Genomic DNA, 19,340 nt, shown 5'->3' with positions numbered 1-19,340 from the left:
TCTCCCCTCCTGCAGCTTCAGGCCATTCCCCTTGGCCTGTCACTCCCTGCCCTTGTCACCAGTCCCTCTCCAGCTTTCCTGGAGCCCCTTTAGGGACTGGAAGGGGCTCGAAGGTCTCCCCGGAGCCTTCTCTTCTCCAGGCTGAACAACCCCAACTCTCTCAGCCTGTCTCCACAGCAGAGGTGCTCCAGCCCTCGGATCATCTTCATGGCCACAGAAAACATTTTTGCTCTAGGTTTCAAGTACAAAGAGGATGTTCCTTGCCCAGTAGTAAAATTTTATCCAGTAAAACACATCCAGTAAATTGGAAAACCAAGCTACATTTCTTTTATTCAAAATCAACACAATATTACATCCTGAGATTACGCAAAGCCCACGAATCGTTCTAATACATATGCTTAGGTAGAATTCCCGCCTGCGTCTGGGCAATGTTATAAATTATATTAATGGATTATTTTTACAACAATTTCTGTAACACTAAAGGCAAGTGACTTCACTATTGACAGAAACTGCAAATAAAAATGACCTCATAATGTGAGGAAGAAACAGACAGGAGAAGCAACAATAGGTTTTACTACTAAAATGCTCTCCTCCTGGTGACAGTGCCTGTTGAGCCTTCCAGTAAGCCATTACCAGTACTTTTAATACTTTGTGATCTACAAATGCCATCTGTAAGACAGAGATACCTTTACAGCAGTGCTATTTCACCAGGTTTCTAACTAAGTGGAGCAGTTAGGCTTGGCTCCACACATACATACATCTCCTACTGGCATCGGCTCTAGGCTTACAGCTCCTTGCAGGATCAGTGACTTAGTCCCAGACTAAAGCAGTATTGCTGTTTTGACACAGTGGGACTCCGATTTATTTGGCAAGGTTGCAGTTCTTCTGCCACGGCTGAAGTACAAGGATAGACAGGCAATGGAGCTTTTAAATTCACACTGTAAACACTGGGTTGCAGTAATCCTGAACCAGTATACAACCACGAATTAAAGCAAAACAAATGTATTTTCCTTTGTACACAAAACACTAACGTGAGCTTGGAGTTCCTCTCTGTGCAGAACTTTCCTTCCGTTGCTGACCTGGAGTACGTTACTTCACAGACCACTTTTGTACATGTTGTAATGTGTATTAATTTAGTTTTCCATCGCATATCCTCCTTTTATAAATTCTGAATGACTTTAACTTTGAACAATACATAGTCTTTAATCTCCCATCTGGTTAGATGTTAGGGAAATGGTAGTTTGATTTCTTTGTTTTGCTGCAGTACTTCTTGCTGTCCAAAGCTGGCAGAACGTTACTACTGGTTAACTGAGGCAGGTACTGTAACTGAAGGAAAAGTGACATGGTGTGCATTCATTTGAAATGAGACCGAAGCATGCGTTTCATTTTTCAGAAAGGAATATAAGCTGTAAGACTATTCATACTGTAACCTTGTACTTTCCAAACTAAGAGTCACGGACCTGGTGTTCTACAACTGGACTGCAACCAGAACAGCTCATTAGAGGTATTTCTTCCAGTCATCCAGGGTGAGAAAAATATTTCTGTTCTATCCTATGTCATGGAAATGGAAGAGGTGGATCAGTCTGATCCAGGAATTTTTATGCTGTAGCAGTTCTCCATCCTACACTCCCAACTTCCCTGTGTGTTACCAGTGCAGCGTTAGAGCTGTCGCGGGGAATGTGGCTCACAGAAGAGCGAACTGCGAATGACTGGTCCTGAGGCTGGGTTTGGAGACTTGGGCTGGAGTCTGGAAAGACTGAAGTGGCCCAGAGACATTTGCTTGGCAACTCCAGCTGCAAAAACACCCAGTGTGTTGTGCAATGTCTGAGTAAGGGATCACATCCCATCGGCAGTTACAAATGGAACTGGGCATTTTCTGCTATCTCCATATTGTGGGATTCAAAAGCACCAAAAAGATCCCAGAGAACTCCAAATTAAACCAGCCACACAAGCCTGTCCAGCCTGTTCAGCTATCCTGCTATTCTTTGTCGGGAACGCACATTCCTGGATAAACCTCATCTTTCACATCCCTGTGCTGCTTATCCCCAGTGACTCAATGCAGAATTCAGCTTGCACCCAGTTACTCTTTAGCCAGGAGGTTCATTTTTCTCCTCGGGCTAAAATTAAGATCGGTCCAAGGTGGGAGCTCTCCCACCGTTAACTGCCAGCATAAGCCCACCCCCTGGGAGCCAGACAGAACCAGTCCTCTCTTGGGGCACAGAACATGAAATACTACTGGGAAAATGTTACCCCTGCCACGTGCTTCCGAGTCAGTCTGCCTGGTTTCCGAGCCGTTTTTTCCTGTTCTTTCCCCAGATCTGCTGCTTCCCTAATGCTGTCAAAATAGGGATGCTGCAGGAGCTGCTCACACGTCTGCCGCTCCGCAGGGTCCATACGAAGGCAACTCTTCAAAAAGATAAAGGATCACAGAAAACACTTGTTAAACAGGTCTGCACAACTCCAGCTATTCACCACAGCCAATGAGTATTCGCACAGCTACAAGTGTTAATCTTTTCTAATGGATTCTAAGAGCCTGACTTTTCAGAGTCAGCACGAAGCCTGCAAAGCAGCTAATACTGAACAATTGCTACCAGGCAATAATAGAAATTGTGGCTAGAAGAACAGTTATAATTGCATGGTGTAGCAAACAGCAACCCTCAAAAACCAGTTAAGCCCACAACTTTCATTTGAACTAGAACAACTTTCTTAAACAGGGGAATCCACTATGGCGTGAGCTGTGTTGTTCCAGTATTTAGCACAGCTAGTACTATCCACAGCTGCACTTTCTTTTAACGTCTCCATCCTCACAGTTTCCATTCAGTGCATCTTAGTAAGGGAATAGTACATTTTCCACCTCCATGGTAAAGACGAGTGGATTAGAGAGGAGTGGATTTCAAGTCCTCTCCAAATCTCCTCCAGCTCTCCAACCATTTATCAGCTGATAAGCAAAACAGGCCGCATTTGCTAAGCCTCAGTGCAGAGCTCCTCCGCTAGCTGTAGTTTTCTTACCTTCATCAGAGCTAAAGCAGAGTAGGAAATACTAGGGAATTTCATTTCTAACGGCTCCTGGGAGGGGGAAAAAAACAGTGAGTGTGCTCATATTAGAAAGCTTTTCATTCACCAGGGTACAGAGAACCTGTACCTCACAAAATGCATCTGTCACTTCATATGCTTGGAGGGGAGCTGCCTGACATCACTGAGCATGGGTAGGTTGGCTGCTCTGCCACCAGAAAGGGGGAGAAGGAGCAGAGATGAAGCATTTGCTGCTTTTACACAGGGTATCGGTTAAAGCGTCATGAGAAGGGTTCAGCCACCTCCAAATAATACTCTAGTGTACATCAGAAAAGTAGAGGGCAAAGCTTTTGGATAGGGAAAAAATGCTGTGCAGCAAAGGACTGGTCTAGCTGAGCAAGCGAGGCTTTCCCAGCTCTACATCCAAAGCAGACAGCATGTGTACTCTGGGTAAAAAGAAGCAGGAACATTTCTCTGTCCAAACACCGTGTCTCATTAGCACTGCAGACAGATTGCTGGTTAGCGCTAGGCTCAAGGGAAGCACGTCCAGAGGGAGCTCTTACCATGCTCTCGGGGTCTGGAATTCTTACCCCGCTGAAGAACTGGTTGGTGCTGAACACTTGCTGGTGCCTGGGAATAAGATCCCCTTTGACCAAGAATAAAAAAAAAAAACCAGAGTTGGATTAATTTGCTGTTTTTACAGTGCCTGCATTGAACGAGCTTATATCCTCTACCAAGGCTGACACCATCCGAGAGAACATCTAAAGAGATGGAGCAACATCAAGTGAGCTGATTAAATGCTCTTTTGTGAAAACTAACGTCCATCTAGGACATCAGTGATCCCCCAGCCATGTGACTGTGCTGAATGAAAGGCAGGGCCATGCAGACACAACTGCCCAGGGCCTCATGCTGTAAATAGCTCAAAGAAATTCAGCTGGAGGGAGCACTTTTTGGAGCAGGAGCTCCCAGCAGCTGTGCATCTTCCAGGCTCTGAGTTTCCGCAGCAGAGTGGCTTTTATGAACTGTGCCCACTATAGCTGAGGGCCTTGAAAAATACATAATTCTATATATCACCCCGTGCCAAATGCCTAGATCCTACCACTGCATTACTTGGGTAACTGCAAATTTGGTCTGCACTAGCAAAAAGACCCCTCGGTAGAACAACAGGGAATAAGGTGGGCAAGGCACTCAGTTGCACAAACACGTCTGCTCAGTGCCAGCACCTGTACCCCCACTGTGCGCTGGCTGAACTCAAGACCCGTGTGTCAGGGAGCCGGGGAACGTGTCTCAGTGTGATAGCTAGAGGGTGCTGTGCAAACACCTACCAGGACCTGAAACTCTGCCATGCCACAGCACCAAGCTTCAGCCGGGCATCCTTCCCAAAGTGTGAAGCAAGATCAGAGCAGCAGCTAACTCCCCTGCTCACAGCAGACGTGACAGACCAGCCCAGGGCTCTGATGACGAACTGGCAGGAGCCGCTGTTTGTTTTGGAGGTGGCCGCCTGGCAGCGTGGGCACGCGTTGTTGGAGTGCTCTGTTCGCAGGAGGGTGAGCGGGGCTCTGCTGGCCTGCTCTCCACACTAATGCTGTGTTTCAGCATTTCCAAAGGGAAGGAGTTCCCGAGAGGCAGCCTGTCTGCGTAAACAGTTTTGTCTTCTTGGACTACTGGAAGGGGACACGCTAACCACAAGAGTTCCAGCTTCATTATAGTTTAAGTCACATTGGGTGAAATTCTTTTTGTTCGCTCCTGAGGATGTTGCATAGAAAAGAGCTCAATGCAGCACCAAGAGAAACACACTGTAGCTTTTCCCCAATGCTGCTTCATGGCCCTTGTTTGAAGCTTAGAGCGGCTCAGAGCAAGCAAAATGTTAAAATCAAATACGTAACAAAAGAGCCAGTACAATAGCCAAACCATCAGAATTACACAGTTTTGATCCAGGAGCTTTTTTCTGTAAACACTGCCTAAGTCCATCACCTGGATCAAAAGGAAATTTCTTCTGGCCAAAACCCTATCATTAAAAATAAATTACAATTTGCCTAACACTGGCATAAATGTATTCTGCAGGATGAAGCAATTGATGTTGAACTATTTTTCTAGCTAAGGAGCTTATCTGTTCAAAGCCGCCAGTCACCGTTATAGTTTTATAAACTGCTCAGTAAAAATTACAATTCTCAGTTCATTCCAACAAATTTCAATTAAAAGTGGGGAGTTGTTCCTTTCCACCCAAGAAATCAGACGTTACACACCAAGATCAAATAGAATCAATGAGACTGGATTAATTTAAGTGTTACATGGATAATGGCTCTTTTATTTAACCTCTGTTCCAAATGCAGAGTGGCTCCTAAAATGCCTTGGTGAACAAAGACTAACAAGTGGAACAGACCAACTTCAATGTTCACACTCTTTCCCAAGCACACAGCCATCAATGGGCATTGGCAATGTTTACAAGACCTCCAAAGCTGTGATGAACTAAATCCAACCATTTGTTACCTAGAGGCAGGCAGCACTTTGCTTGGTACCAAACCCTGAAAAACACCTGGATCTTCCAAACCTTTATGCAAAGCATTCCTGGTCCTTTCTGATACAGGCACCTCATTTTTCTGTCTGTGGAAAGGATAGCAGCAGAGGCAGGTGGTTCTGTGCCTCCTGCGGGGCTGGCCCTGTGCTCCCCACACCCCGGTAGGCACTGAGCCATCCCAAAGGACCAGGAGGGGCATCCAGTGGTCACCTAACACATCCCACATCTTTCTTAAACCACCCAGCACCAGACCCAGCTTCTCAGAGTCCGCCACTGCTAAAGAGAGCGGAAGGATGGTTTCAGGCAGTTTGCAGGCGATGATCCTGCTTACACAGCCCTGTCCATCGTGAGCCTTTTAGCCACGGCCTGGCACTGCTGGCTCATACAAGCTGAAACCAATTCCACCCCCCAGATCTTTTTCTGAAGAGCAGTCTCCACCCACATGGATGCCTACTTCATTTCCCCAAATCCTGCCAGAACCTGAAGCAGCATCTGTTACTCCAACTACACAATCTCCTAACAAGATGTGCATGTGTAAGTTATGCCAGGAAAAACTAGCTCCCTTTTAAGGACAGTAACACCTCAAATAAGCCAGCACCTACTAAAGGGAGAGATCCACCGGGTAAATTCACCTCCTGGCTAATCCCGATTCCCACCACAGAGGAAAATCCTCCTGGGCAAGCTCTAGTCCTGCCAAAGGCCATGGGAAGATCGGGGCTCTGAGCGGTGCAGAGGGGACACTTACCCAGAGTTCTCCGGATGAGGTACAGCTGGTCGACATCAGACTTGCCAGGCCACAGGGGGACCCCGGAGAGCAGCTCTGCAAAGACGCAGCCTATCGCCCACACGTCCACGGGAGGGCCGTACTGGGTGTCTCCCACAAGTAACTCCGGAGAGCGGTACCACCTGGTAGCCACGTAGTCTGTGTAATAATCACTCGGACCAGCTAGGTTGGGGTCAGGAAGGAGAGAAACAAACAGGAATGTGGGATCAGAACGATGCAGACGAGCTGCCATCTGTTGTTACGCCTGTTGGGGCACCTCCTGGGCAGCAATAGCTACAGGAACACGATGAGTCACTAGCCACTAGCAGAACCCAACTCTGGAAACACTTAAGATTTGGCAAAAATCAAGACCATATTTTCCTCCAAATGAAAATACGCAGAGCTCCACAGCAGGGCCCTGCACCAGCCAGTGGTCAGTTCTCAAAGCTCACGTGATTTGTCTGAACAAGAGCTAAAAAAATAACAAATTAGGGGGTTTATTTACAACGGAAAATGTGAAGCCATTGTTAGCAGAGACAGCGCCTTCCGCCAGAGGGGCTCCTCCTGCCAGGGAATTCCAGCTGTGTCTCCAGCATTGCACAAGCCACGGCTGGGCAGCTCCAAGATGCCCAAGGCCGACTTCCATCTACCAGCGCCAGCACCACCAGCAGTTCAGCTGCACCAGCGGGGAGCTCAGACGGAGCTCGTTTACAGAGGCATCACGGTGTCTGGGCTAGCTCTGTTTAAGCTGGTTCGGGGGATCTCTACTCAGCCTGTAGCAGGGCTTCTCTGCGAAAACACGCCAGCCTTTATATAGGATGATTTACATGTGCATTAGACAAAGGCAAGTGAGTCTTTACTGGTGTTTAAAAGCCTGATCCTACACTTCATTTGAGCTTTCATGTGTTAACAATCCATGTAAGTAGCAAGTTGGCACTCACTCAGTATGCGAGCGAATCCAAAGTCACAAAGTTTGATGACTGAGTGCTTTGTTATCAGGATGTTTTCTGGCTTTACGTCTCGGTGGATGCACTGGAAACAGAAAAAAACAAGATTAGAAGCAAGTATTTAACCTGGCCTTCAGATAAAGAACCTCTTAATTCAGCCACATACCCCTTGCACATTGTGACAGGCAATCAATCATTCCTACTGAAAGAGAAGATGAAAGGATTTACGTCCCGCTGGGCAGGACAATTACTCTGCCTACACCCCACCTTTGGGATGAGATGCTGTGGAGGCTCCCACTGCATAGCTCTGTATCACTTGGACACCACTGAGTCGGCTCCCCAGAACCAGCTGGCAATCTGCTAGCAGGAGGAGCGAGGTTTGCAGAGCAAAGATTGTTGTTAACCTGGAGCTCTGCAAATGCAACTCACTTGATACAGCTATGTGTAACACACTCCTAATAAGGGACTCGGTTTTATGAATACATGGGGAGATCCTAATGAGAGGTGCGTAGGTCTTCTGGGATCAGTTCCTGGATGAAGTCCATGACCTGTATTTACTGATAATCTAGTAGACAAGCAAATGATTTTGCTGGCAAAGCTCACAGATGAGATGAAGACTATGGTTTAGATGTGGAACTTTATCTATCCTTGTAGATGCCAGAGCATGCCTGGTGTTCCCTCCACTCAGCACAGGTGAGACACATGCAAAGTTCTGTCTCCAGCTTTGGGATCCTCAGTAGGAGGAAGATGTGGGTGTACTGGAGTCACTCCAGTGAAGGGCCACCAAAATGATTAAGGGATTGGGGTACCTGACATCCAAGGAGAGGATGAGGGAGCTGGGACCATCATTCAACCTGGAGAAGAGAGGGCTCAGGAAGGATCCTATTAATGTGTACAAATACCTGATGGGAAGGAGTAAAGAAGACCGAGCCAGTGGTGTCCAGTGAAAGGGACAAGAGGCAAAGGGCACAAACTGAACACATGGGAAATTCCATTTAAATGTAAGCCATGATTTTTTTCACTGTGAGGGCAGCCAAACACCCAAACAGGTTTCCCAGAGAGTCTGTGGAAGCTCCATCCTTGGAGATACTCAAACCCTGACTGGAGAGGTTTCTGAGCAGTCTGCTCTAGCTGACCCAGCTTGAGTGGGAGGGCTGGAGTGGCTGATCTCCAGAGGTCCCTTCCAACATCAGCAATTCTGTGACTCTTAGGAAGTGACCTTGCTTGCTGAAGGTTCACAACAATCGAATTTGGGCTTGGCAAAGAGTTTCTCCTGATCAAACTAGCAGTGACCTTCATTTCTTCTGCCTATGTATGAAAGGTGTGTTCTACTGAAATCCCCAGGGTCTAGCTCACATTGTCCCTCCTCTACCATCACCTCAGAGCAAACACCTCGAACTTTTCCTAGCTAAGCTGGTGGTAAATTATTATGTCTCCTCCCGAGCACTGAAACACTACTTGTTAAACCAGTGTCATGGAGTTCCAGAAAGGGCAGCTGCATAAAACCTCATTACCTGTGATCTACAGCAGGTCAGACTGCAACATCTCATTGTTCCCTCTGCTTTAAAACTCCGTTAAATCTTTCAGACTGAGTGGAGGAACAGAAAAAAGCAGCAAACCAACAAATCTTGGAAGCAGGACAGACCTATGGCCAAGTTCCTGTGGCTCAACTGGACATAATTCTCCCAGCAAAGACAAAACACCCATTCCAGAGCAACCTCCTGGACTCTTAAATCTCAAACATTGGCAGATAAACAAAAACAGTTTGCCTGAAGAACTTCTCCAAAAGGCTCCTCTCCTTCCCTGTTTCTTAAAGCGTCCCCACTGCTTTCTACAAAATACTTGTTGTGCACACAACTCGCATCTCCAGCCAGAAAGCAGAGTAAAACTGGTTTACTTTATCTAATTTTTGAAACCTTTCAACTGGTGTCACAATTCAACACCTATGACTATCAATAGAAGGACTTTCTGTGAAATCAGCAGCAGTTTGCTCAGGTCTCAGATGCTAAGCCAGCTTTTTAAATGTCAGGTGTAACGCATGGCACAGGGAACACACAAGGAAATATTCCTGTTCAGCCTGGAAGCTTGCCTAAGGTCAGTAGTGCAAATCATTCCTTGACAGCAAACCCAAGGGACCTGTGTGATAGCAAATGCAGCTGCTGCGGGTCTACACTAATATTTCAGATACGTGTTTCCTGTTGAAAACAGGAAATTCCATCTGACTTTGTCCCATGAAAGGTCTGTAACCAGGAAAATGGCAACAGAATCTCCATCTCCTCCAAGGCCACGTTACAGCAATTGTCAGTGCTGTTTAGGGGACTTACATTGTGTTTATGGCAGAAGTTCACAGCTTGGAGGGTCTGCCAGGTTATGCTCTTCACTAGATGCTCCGGCACCCTGTTTTAAGAAAGCACATTTTTATCTTGGCCAACAAAAACAACTTCATTATTACAGGAACAAGGAAGAGGAGGCCTTTGAGTGCTAACATTGTACAGAGATCTCCGAGCAAAACCATCAGGGACCAAGTCAGAAAACGCAGAGAAAAAACACTAGGTGCATTTTCTTGCTATAAATAAGTTACAAGAAATACATAATAACCCTCGGTTTGTTGATCTTCCACTACAGGGAACCAGTCACGCTGGGCTGCTGATGGTGGAGGCTGTTTGTACCTCTTCCCATGTTTCAGAGCTGAGGCTGAGCTCTGCCTGCCACCTCCCTGCAGCAAGCAATGCTCTTCTGTCAGGTTACCCTTCAAGCATCGCAGGAGCATCAAAAGGAACATCAAGACCACTTGCAAATCCAGTCAGTGCAACAAGACACAAGGATTTATGGCAGCTAAGAGGATTCCAGAGTGTCTGGCACCACCCAGTCACAGCCAGCATGAGGTGGCTGTGTGCAAGGCTGTGTCAAATCCTGTCTTGTGGCTGTGCTTAGCATCCACACGTCCCGGCAATCCTCCCGAAATGCCAGCAGGCATTTCTGCCTCTGCAGCTGCTCAGAGTTGGAGGTTTTGGAGTATCTGTGGTATAGATGCATGACATGCAATGCTGTCATGTCACTGTCCAGAGTGGAGAGGTGATCAAAATGGGATGGGGAAGGATGTTCCTAGAAGAATATAAAGCTCTACTTTGGTTTGCATCTCCTTTCCTTCCCTCCAACAGCTGGCAAACACTTAGAATCATAGACTCATAGAATGGTTTGGGTTGGAAGGGACCTCACAGCCCATCTAGTTCCAACCCCCTGCCATGGGCAGGGACACCCTCCACTAGCCCAGGTTGCCCAAAGCCCCATCCAACCTGGCCTTGAACACTGCCAGGGAGCCAGGGGCAGCCACAGCTTCTCTGGGCACCCTGTGCCAGGGCCTCAGCACCCTCACAGGGAAGGATTTCTGCCTCACATCTCATCTCCATCTCCCCTCCTGCAGCTTCAGGCCATTCCCCTTGGCCTGTCACTACTTCAGAAAAAGAAAACCTCTGTTAAAGATCCAGCCTCCTCTCTTTCGGTTACTGTGCAACAGTTCTTAAACTTCCTTGGCTGTCTGTAACAGACTTCGACAACCCCAGGAAAGGCAGAGGTGACAATCTTGACACTTTCAAGCTCAAATTCAATTTTATTTCATGTGTTTAACGCTGAAAAGCTTCCAATTCATCATAAAGAAAAAAACAAAACCACAAACCTAAACCAAAACAATATGCAAGAAGCCTGGCTTTTTCTTTAAGGCACCTGCTGCTCTCAGTGCTGAAAGTCTTGTGCTGACACTGCTGTGGCAATGTCAGAGTCTCCTTGCAGAAACATCCTAGAATGATGTTGAGTGCTGCACTGACAGCCTGAGAAGGGGAGGAAGTTGGTCAAATGACCTGGAAACATGGTGCAAAGAGGCATGTGCTCACCCATCTTAATCCTGACCACAAAAGACCTGACCATCTGCTGTAGCAAAGATCAAAAGTGAAATATGCAACCAGGCATTACACATTTGTTCACACTGGAGTTGTTCTGATGAACAGAAAGCAAATGTGAAGTATTTTCTTCAAAGAGGGTTATCCATCCTCTCTTCAGATTCCAGGTGAACAGGTTCAAACTGGGGTGAAAGCTGCTCACCAGCTCACAAAGCGATCTGCTATCAGCATGCTCCATTCTCCTTCTAGAGCTCCACATCAGGGAGAAAGAGAATAACAGGCTCTTGTTTACTCAACCCCCAATTAGTCTCCTGCAGGCAATTCATTTAGCTCCAGGCCTGTAAAATGATTTATGAACTTCTGCTTAGCACTTCCCCAGCACCAACTCACTGTGAATAATTAGGGACAATATATTTAGTAGGAGTGTCATTTATAATGTGTCAAAAGAACAAACTCTGTCCTGGAGAATGTTCTTTCTGCCTGTGTAGCTCACACTTTGTGCAAGCACCTGTTTAGAGAAGAGGGTGTCTGACCTGAGGCTGTGCAGAGAGGTGCAGGCATAGCTCCTGGTAACTCCTGCCAGCCAACATGTACTCCTTAGCACAGCGGCATGCCAGAGGGCTAGAAGTCACTGGTCTGTCATATGGATCATCAGTGACATCACTACAGACTGTATATGTTCTGGGTGCTCAATCGCGTCGCCCCAGTGCCCACAGTCTGGATCTGCAGAGCCTCCCAGTGATGTGTAACACACCTGGGGAGCAGCAGGAAGGAGGGCTGCGTGCCCCAGCCTACCCGCCCACCCCCCCAGCAGCCCTAACCTCTTTGCAGCGAGACATAAGATGCTCCTGAACCACTCAGGTTTGCTGCTGCCGAGCCAGCCAAAGATCACCCAAACGTCCAGGCTCAGCTCCGGTCTCCTTGGTGAGCAGCCCAGTGCAGGAGCACGCATACGCTCATATGCAATTCTTTTGCATGTTATTGCTAAACCACAGTAACAGAGTAAGTCCTGGGCACTGGGCTGAGAAACCTCTCCTGTAATTAATGAAATTCCTCTAAAAACTCTGCAGAGCAGCAACGACATGGACACCCCCTGACTTCTTTGCTCAAAGCTCCCAGGGACAGACAGACCACTCACCCCTGCGGGTGCTTGTCCAGCTCATGGAGGACTGTGTGGTCACAGTATTCGAAGACCAGATGCAGCCTCCGCTTCCTCCGGAACACTTCAAGCAGGTTCACCAGGTTGGGGTGTTTCAGTTGCTGTAACACACAGTGGATGGACTGGTTAGTTACTGCAAGGGGGAGTGGGGTAAAGCGGGGGGGGCACAGTGCTTTTATCTACAAGGGTCTCGATTCCTTGAGCTGAAATCTTTTATACAACCACAGCACAACGTGAAGCAGCAGCTCAGCTACAGCTCAGCCTGTGGTGTAGTTATTTTAGGAACTGACTGTAGGCAACAAGTCAGCATGGCTTCAGCAAGTGCCTCTTAGAAAAGATGCTCATAGATAAAGAATTCATCACGGTGCCCACAGCTATTCTGGCAGCGCCTTTCATTGTACGTATCCAGCCTTTGGCTGCACCACAATAAAAAGCAGCTCTCCCCAGAGAACAGCTTGGGAAATCACACACAGTAAGTGCCTGTAGCAGGCAAACACAGATTTAGGAGAAACCAAGACCTCCTCTGATAAGGCTAAGTAAAGCATGTGGGCTCAGCTTCACCAGCTTATTGTCAGAATCTGGACAGGTTAATTAGGAGAATTTTTATTGCTGCTTCTTCCTCTTCCTCTCAATCCACTTCATGTGCTCATACCAGGGCTTCCTCTCCTGGGGAGCTCAGACAGCTTCTTACTGCATGCGAAGCCTGAGTGCAGCAGGGTTGGTTATTCAAATGCACCTTGCAAGAGGCAAGGGTGGACATTACTGGAGCTTCTCATTTCTGATTCTTTTGCCCACATTTTGGGGGAGGGCTGGGACCAAGGGGCACAACACAGTGTTCGCAAAAGGAAACAAAGAAAAGCCAGACCCAACTCAGGAATGTTACTTCTTTTCACATGACTCATGGCACCAATCCCCTCTGCTTGCAGGGACCTGTACCCACGAGGGCTCTGCCTGACCAAGGCTTTAGAACAAACACATTTCTGGAAAGGGCATTGCCTAGGAGTTATGCTAACCCCATCTTCTAATGTGCCTCTAAGCCATCCGGAAAACCCTGCAAAGGAGAAGGGAGAGCAGAGTCAAGACTAGAGAAAACTTAAGGGGGCTCAACTGAGGAATGCAGCTGTCTGGGGAAGCAGCCAGTTAACCCCAAGGTGAAGGATCACTGAAATCCAGGGCGTGAATCCTGGGGTTAACCAGTGCGCTTGAGTAAAAGAGCAGGTCATTAGAAGACCCCCACCATACCTCACTGCCAACCTGTCACAAGAAGGAGGGACCCTTTGAAAAACGTAATTTTAGTCAAGCATGTCACTGTAAAAGCTCCTGGTAAAGAGAGACCTTCCAGGGAGCTCACTGCCTCTGGGGGACATTATACTGAACCCAAACTATACTGAGCCCATGTGCCAATGCACAGGGTCTCCATTAGTGTGCAGAAGGTGGCTACTCCAGTCCTGCAAACTGGCAGCAAGGACCTGATCTCTCTAAAGAGCACCTCCTACCACATACATGTCTTGTTCCTTCAATCCTGCCCACACCACATAAACCATCTGCCAGCATCAAAGGCTTTCGCACCCATCTGGATCAAACCTAGGTGACAACCAAGATCTGATCACTTCCTCAGTCCTCCATGATGAGTATTTGTAGGCCAAGTGCCTTCCCTGTCTAGCCCAAGGTACCTGGCAGTGTCAGCAGGGGCTAACTGCCCGCGTAACCTTCTCTGCCCTGGCCATGGCTCCTGACCTCGCGTAACGGACGGACTTTCTCTGCAGACCCTCAGTTCCCATGGCAGAGCTACTAGGGAAAACACTAAACCACAGGGCAGGAGGCTTGTAACACCTCTCAAGCTTGGTATTTATCTAGTAGTGTCTCCATTCTTATCATCTCCTTATGCACTTTGCAAAAGATGATCAGATACAGAGAACGGCCTGCAAGACTGCTGAAAATCCCAGCAATGACAGCGATTCTCCCAGGAGTTGTGTGCGTACCATGCCACCTATCCTGTTAAGCATACCCACATCAAAGAAAGTACCTACTTGGCACAGGCACATTAGACAAAGCCTGATCTATCAGTTCAGACTCCACCAGGAAAGTCAGACAGCTGCCATGGCTCTGGTACGGTCCCTTCCCTCACCAGTCAAGCAGCTCCTGATCGACTGTGTAAAGTGGATCCTTCCCTTTCCATGCATCGGTGTGTTGGCATATTATGTTCTCAGAGATCAGCGATAACAGAGACATCCGAGAGCAAGCTGGGCCTCCAGCCACTATGCTGGGTAACAGGCGCCTGGTTCCTCTGTTGATCTCAGGAGACCTGCCTGCCAACACGGACAATCTGCTGGGCACGGCCCAGCCTGCCAGCGGGAAGGAGGCAGAGGAGACAATCTCTGCTGTGCTTAGATTCCACTTTCAGAGACATATGAGGATGAAATAATTGCCAACTGATTGTAAACCAAGAAGAAAGTTAAATCAACAATAATAGATTGAGATCTCTGGAGAACCTCTGGCAGTTACAGGTTGGTTGTATGAGCCAGCCTTCGGGAGCGACTTTCACAGGAGCAGGCGGTGCCCAGGGGACAGTCTGTCCTGGCCGTCCTCACATGTGCGTGGAGCTGGGGTTTCTGGAAGGAGAGAGCCTGGGCTTGGAACCACGAGGTCCAGCTGAGCTGGGGACATTGTGAGGTGGCACAGATGTGTAAACCAGCACAAGAATGGGTTAACCTGCTTGTGCAGGACCTGGAGAGGGTCCCCCGGGAGTAGGCTTGCCACAGCATCTCCCTGTGCCCTGCTCGCAGCCAGCCTCCACAGCCGGGGCTCTCTGGGCAGTTGGGTTCCCTGGGCCAATGTCTCCTGTACATGCAGATGCGCACACAAAGGCACTGTAAATCTGCCAGTGACCCTACCAATGTCCCTGTCCGGTGGTGCAGCAGCGTTTCAGAGAGCAGTTTTTAAGGCTATCAGTGCTGCTGGTGGCCAGTTGCTGGCAGCACCGGGTTGGGGTTTACCACCCCGGCTTGGGTGACAAGGCCATGTGTTGCCTTCTGCACACAGGCCAGATGTCCTGCATGGGCCTTTCCTCAAAGTTATAAATGCTCCCATGCTAAGATGAGAGGGGTTTTTCTGTTTTGTATATGAACACAGCTTTGCATTGTATTTTTCTCTCATCTGCTTTGCAATGTCAGAGCTAAAAACTGTGTCAGCCTCCATGCGAGGCAGAGGAGAGAAGCTCCTCCTGGAAACAGCAGGCACCGATGGGTTTACACACAGACTCGCGCTGTTTTCACTTATTTCCAGCTTTTCCTGTGGAATTGGGAGCACGCAGGGTGTTTCAAGCCTCTGCATACTGCCCCGCTCCCCCACCTCACCTCCCATGGCTCCTGGCCATAAAAAGCCTTTTGTCTACAAGGTATTTGCTGTGCAGAATAGTAATTTATTGGGCCTTACATTTTTTTACTGATGAAACACAATCTCACTACATCTTTGACAAACACTTAGTTGTTGCCTAAGCCAGGAAATACCTCAACAAACAAACAAACAAACTGTTACTATTTACAGAGCAGAAGTTGAAAAGATAGTCAAGCAGGCCTGCACTTGTTAAAATCAACAGCGCCCCGACACAAATATTGCCATGGCTGGCTGCAGTGGTGTTGGCTTTGTACCCTTAAGGATGATGCATTTACCATCAGCATTACAAGTGACTTCTGCAGTCATTATTTTCCTTTCCAGATCTTTAATATCATTTAAATCTTAATGCATCTCCAGCATTGTTTAGTAGAACGATACAGCTGCATGTCATCTGTTTGCTTCAGATAGGAGAAAAACTTAGGCTGCTTCTCCTCAAAAGCTAACTGAAAGATAAGTATGTTTTTTTCCTAGATGATGGCTGTTCTAGAACAGCATCCAGGCTTATTTTACCTCTTTCTGCATCAGGTAGAGAATCGGATATTCATACTCCTTTGACAATAACATGTACATAATTTTTTTATGTATGAATGCTCAATAAAAGACAAACCAATTGCACAAAGGTATTTTGGGAGAAGAAATAGCAGAAATACCGCAACCTGCTGAAATCTTGCGCTTAACTGCAGAACTGAAAGTTACTTGGTTCCCAGCAAGGAAATTAAGGTAATTCCATGGAAGGGAACATTGAACGCAATGAGTATCAACTGCCACTACATGAACAGCACAGGCAGTGAAGTCTGGGAACGATGTCATGCAGAAAGCAATCAGAGACCAAGGGACTATGAATTCTGGGAAAGAAGTTTTACATAAAATGGAACATCTTTCTCTGTGGATTTCTGGATTTCTGTAGGGTTTTATTAACTCCTTAGTCATTCACTGTCTACAAGAATGCATTGTTTCTAGTCTTAACAGCACGTTTCTTGTAAAAAGGAGTCCTATCAGAAGTCATTTTAAAATTTATAATAAGCCATCATGTTATTAAAATTGTTCTTTAATCAGTTCAATGCTTTAAAGCTATGGCTCTTCTGCACAGAAAAGAGAAAGCTGCAGACGGGGAGATGATGGAGGTATATGAAATCATGAGTACCCTGGAGAAAGAGGAAAGGGAACAACTCTCTGCTTCTTCTAACACATGGGGGTACTCCATGCCATCACCCAGTAGCAAGTTTATAATAAATAAAAGGAAATATTTTTTCACAACACCACATTCCTAAAGTCATGGCACTCACTGCCTCAGGAAACTATGGAGACCAAATGAATACACTAGTTCAAAAAGAGATGGGACAAACTCCCAACAGTGTACGGGTGTCTGCCAAGCATGAAGCGATGGGTATAACCCCTGGCTCTAGAAACTTTGCCCAGAAGTGCGGAAGAAAACCTTACCCCATCCTCTCCCTTTTTCTCCCAGGTTTCTCCTCATTTCTGCATGCTTGATGGACCCAGGGTATGACTCACTGCAAATGTTCCGTTTTATCAGGAAAATAAACACAGAAGCTGAGTGATCCACTTCTACGTGAGGATGAGCTCTCACACACAAGTCATGAAAGGATCAGCAAAGATGAGGTGCTGCCATAGTTCACAGGTGCCGGTTCTGCAGTCACTTTCACATGTGAACACCTCTAAGCCCACACGGCCCCCGGCATTCAATACACGGCTTGATCCCACCTGCCCATTTGGCTCCAACACTGTGGATCCCCCACAACCGGGGGCCCAGAAAGGGCGTTTTAAGGAGGAGCTGAGGCACATTTGCAAAGTGGGGAGCAAGGAGAGCTGTGCCCCATGGCTGCCCCCCACCTTGTACTATCTAGGATCACTTTTGGGTCCCACGCTTCACACCAGCTCCAACAGTCCTCGTCTCAGGGGGGAATCTCCTGGACGTGGGGGGGCTGCTGCCAGCCGGCCTGTTACACAGGGTGCCAACCGTACGACCGTGCCTGTACCAGCCAGGACATCGCTGGCTCCTGGCGGGGACAGAGTCTGGGTCAATCCCTCTCTAGAAGGCACAGTGATGAGGGCACTTTGTTGATGCTCCTCCACCACCCACAAGAAGAAATCTGCAGGCACCCAGCACCCTGTTCTTTGCAGTGCCTCAGCTCCCACCTGCACCAACTCCATTTGATGTGTGACAGCCCAGGCTACAGACGATCATCTCCGTCCCAATGCACGTCCATCCATCCCTGGCCAAACGGGTCAGAATTTCGCTGGCACCGGCCTTCTCCCAAAGAAACTGTCTGACCCGGGCACTTTCCATACCACTCCCTCACGCCCCATCTCCTCTCTTCCTCCCTCACAACGCCTCGTCTCCTCATGGCTGCCCTCATGCCCCAGTCTCCTCACGACGCCCGCTCCCCTGCCAGCCCCCTCAGGACTCCCCAGGCCCCAGGCCGCGGTGCCGGGCTCGCAATGGCGGGGCACAGCCCGTAGGCGTCACAGCCGCCGCGCCGGGAGCGGTGCCGTTCGTAGCGGAGCCCACCCGCCCCGGGCGCTCCCGAGGCGGCTGGTGGAGGGAAAGGCGCAGAGAACCAGCGGGGCCGGGCGCCCGCCTGCCGCCCACCTTCAGCATGCGGATCTCCCGCAGGGCGATCTTCCTGATCACCGGGTCCTCCTCGGACTCCAGGAATTTCTTAATGGCCACGATCTGGCCGGTATCCTTGCTGCGGCACTTGAAGACGACGCCGTAGGAGCCCTCCCCGACCTTGCCCAGCTTCTCGTACCGCTCCATGGCGTGGGGCCGGGCGACGGCGGGGCCGTCCCGGCGCAGCTCCCTCGCCTCAGCGCTCCGCAGCGGGGGCCCCGGCCCCCCCGCGCTCGCCGTTACCCCCGTGCCGCGGGGAGCTGCCCCGCCCGCCCTCCGCGGCCTGGCCGCAGCTCCGCCGGGGCGGGCCCTCGGGCGGGCGGGGGGAGGGGGGTCTCCCCGGCGGGGGACGGCCTGTGCGAGGCTTCTGTCGCCGGGGCGCTGAGGGGAGCGCCCTCCCCGGGGCGGAGGAGGAGGAGGAGCTGCCCCTGGGGACCCCAAGCCAGCTGAGGCAGTCCCCAGTGAGGGAGGGGGTCCCCGTGGCCTCTCACGGGGCCACATGCACCCTTTTGGGGCGCCGAGCCCCCCCCACCTCCCCCAGGGCTTCGTGTCCCATGGCACCATTTTGTTGTTACCCCTCTCTGGGACTCCCGTGCCCTGCTTTTCAATGGGGGTGTCTGGTCTTAGCTCCATCTCCTCACAAGAGTGGGGAGGAAGAGGGCACGCCTCCCCCAAAGGCAGCAGAATGCCCACAGCCCTTTCCTCCGGCACCTCGGGCACTGTCTCCAACCAGCAGCAGGGTGAGGAGGGGAGGCCATTCTGCAGGGTGGCCCCGGCGCTGCATGGGGTAAGGGGTGGCGTATTTGGGCATCGCTGCGAGGGCTGGCACACAGCCATTCCTGCTCCGGGGAGACGTTGCATTTCCCTGGAACATCTCCCCCCTGTACAGTTCAAACACCTCAAGTGTCTGCCACCTGAGGAGCTCCCACCCGGAGCCAGACACTTTCAGCAAGTGTTTCCATCTCTTACCTTTGCATCATCTTTCCTTGTGCACCCGTTTAGGTCCGTGGCTCCTTA

At 49.2% G+C, this 19,340-nt stretch overlaps 1 protein-coding gene across 3 annotated transcripts; it reads right to left on the bottom strand.

The window, feature by feature from the left end:
- Positions 1-304: 304 nt before the first annotated feature.
- On the bottom strand, positions 305-18,697 carry CDKL1 (cyclin dependent kinase like 1). 3 transcript variants are annotated; one of them, XM_054828462.1, is made up of 9 exons: positions 18,303-18,697; positions 12,275-12,396; positions 9,565-9,637; positions 7,235-7,325; positions 6,276-6,476; positions 3,576-3,658; positions 3,010-3,066; positions 2,251-2,406; positions 305-1,326 (listed from the first exon to the last, which is right to left on the bottom strand). In XM_054828462.1, the coding sequence occupies exons 1-9, from the start codon at positions 18,468-18,470 to the stop codon at positions 1,219-1,221; spliced, it is 1,059 nt and encodes a 352-aa protein (XP_054684437.1). In that variant the 5' UTR covers positions 18,471-18,697; the 3' UTR covers positions 305-1,218. The 3 variants fall into 3 exon arrangements, with proteins under 3 accessions (XP_054684437.1, XP_054684438.1, XP_054684439.1); XM_054828463.1 differs by having other exon boundaries at positions 3,603-3,658; XM_054828464.1 differs by lacking the exon at positions 3,010-3,066.
- Between the last annotated feature and the right edge of the window lie 643 nt (positions 18,698-19,340).

The sequence above is a fragment of the Grus americana genome, chromosome 5, assembly GCF_028858705.1.
Source record: "Grus americana isolate bGruAme1 chromosome 5, bGruAme1.mat, whole genome shotgun sequence".
NCBI lineage: Eukaryota > Metazoa > Chordata > Aves > Gruiformes > Gruidae > Grus > Grus americana.
This window is presented reverse-complemented; position numbering and strand designations above follow the sequence as displayed.

Excerpts from the sequence above, each read along its gene's own strand:
- CDKL1 (XM_054828462.1), bottom strand. The coding sequence starts at position 18,470 with ATGGAGCGGTACGAGAAGCTGGGCAAGGTCGGGGAGGGCTCCTACGGC. Across the intron at positions 3,659-6,275 it reads CCTCATCCGGAGAACTCTGG|GGGATCTTATTCCCAGGCAC; the intron begins GTAAGTGTCCCC and ends TCTTGGTCAAAG. Across the intron at positions 1,327-2,250 it reads CTCGGAAGCACGTGGCAGGG|TTACAGTACCTGCCTCAGTT; the intron begins GTAACATTTTCC and ends CTTTTCCTTCAG.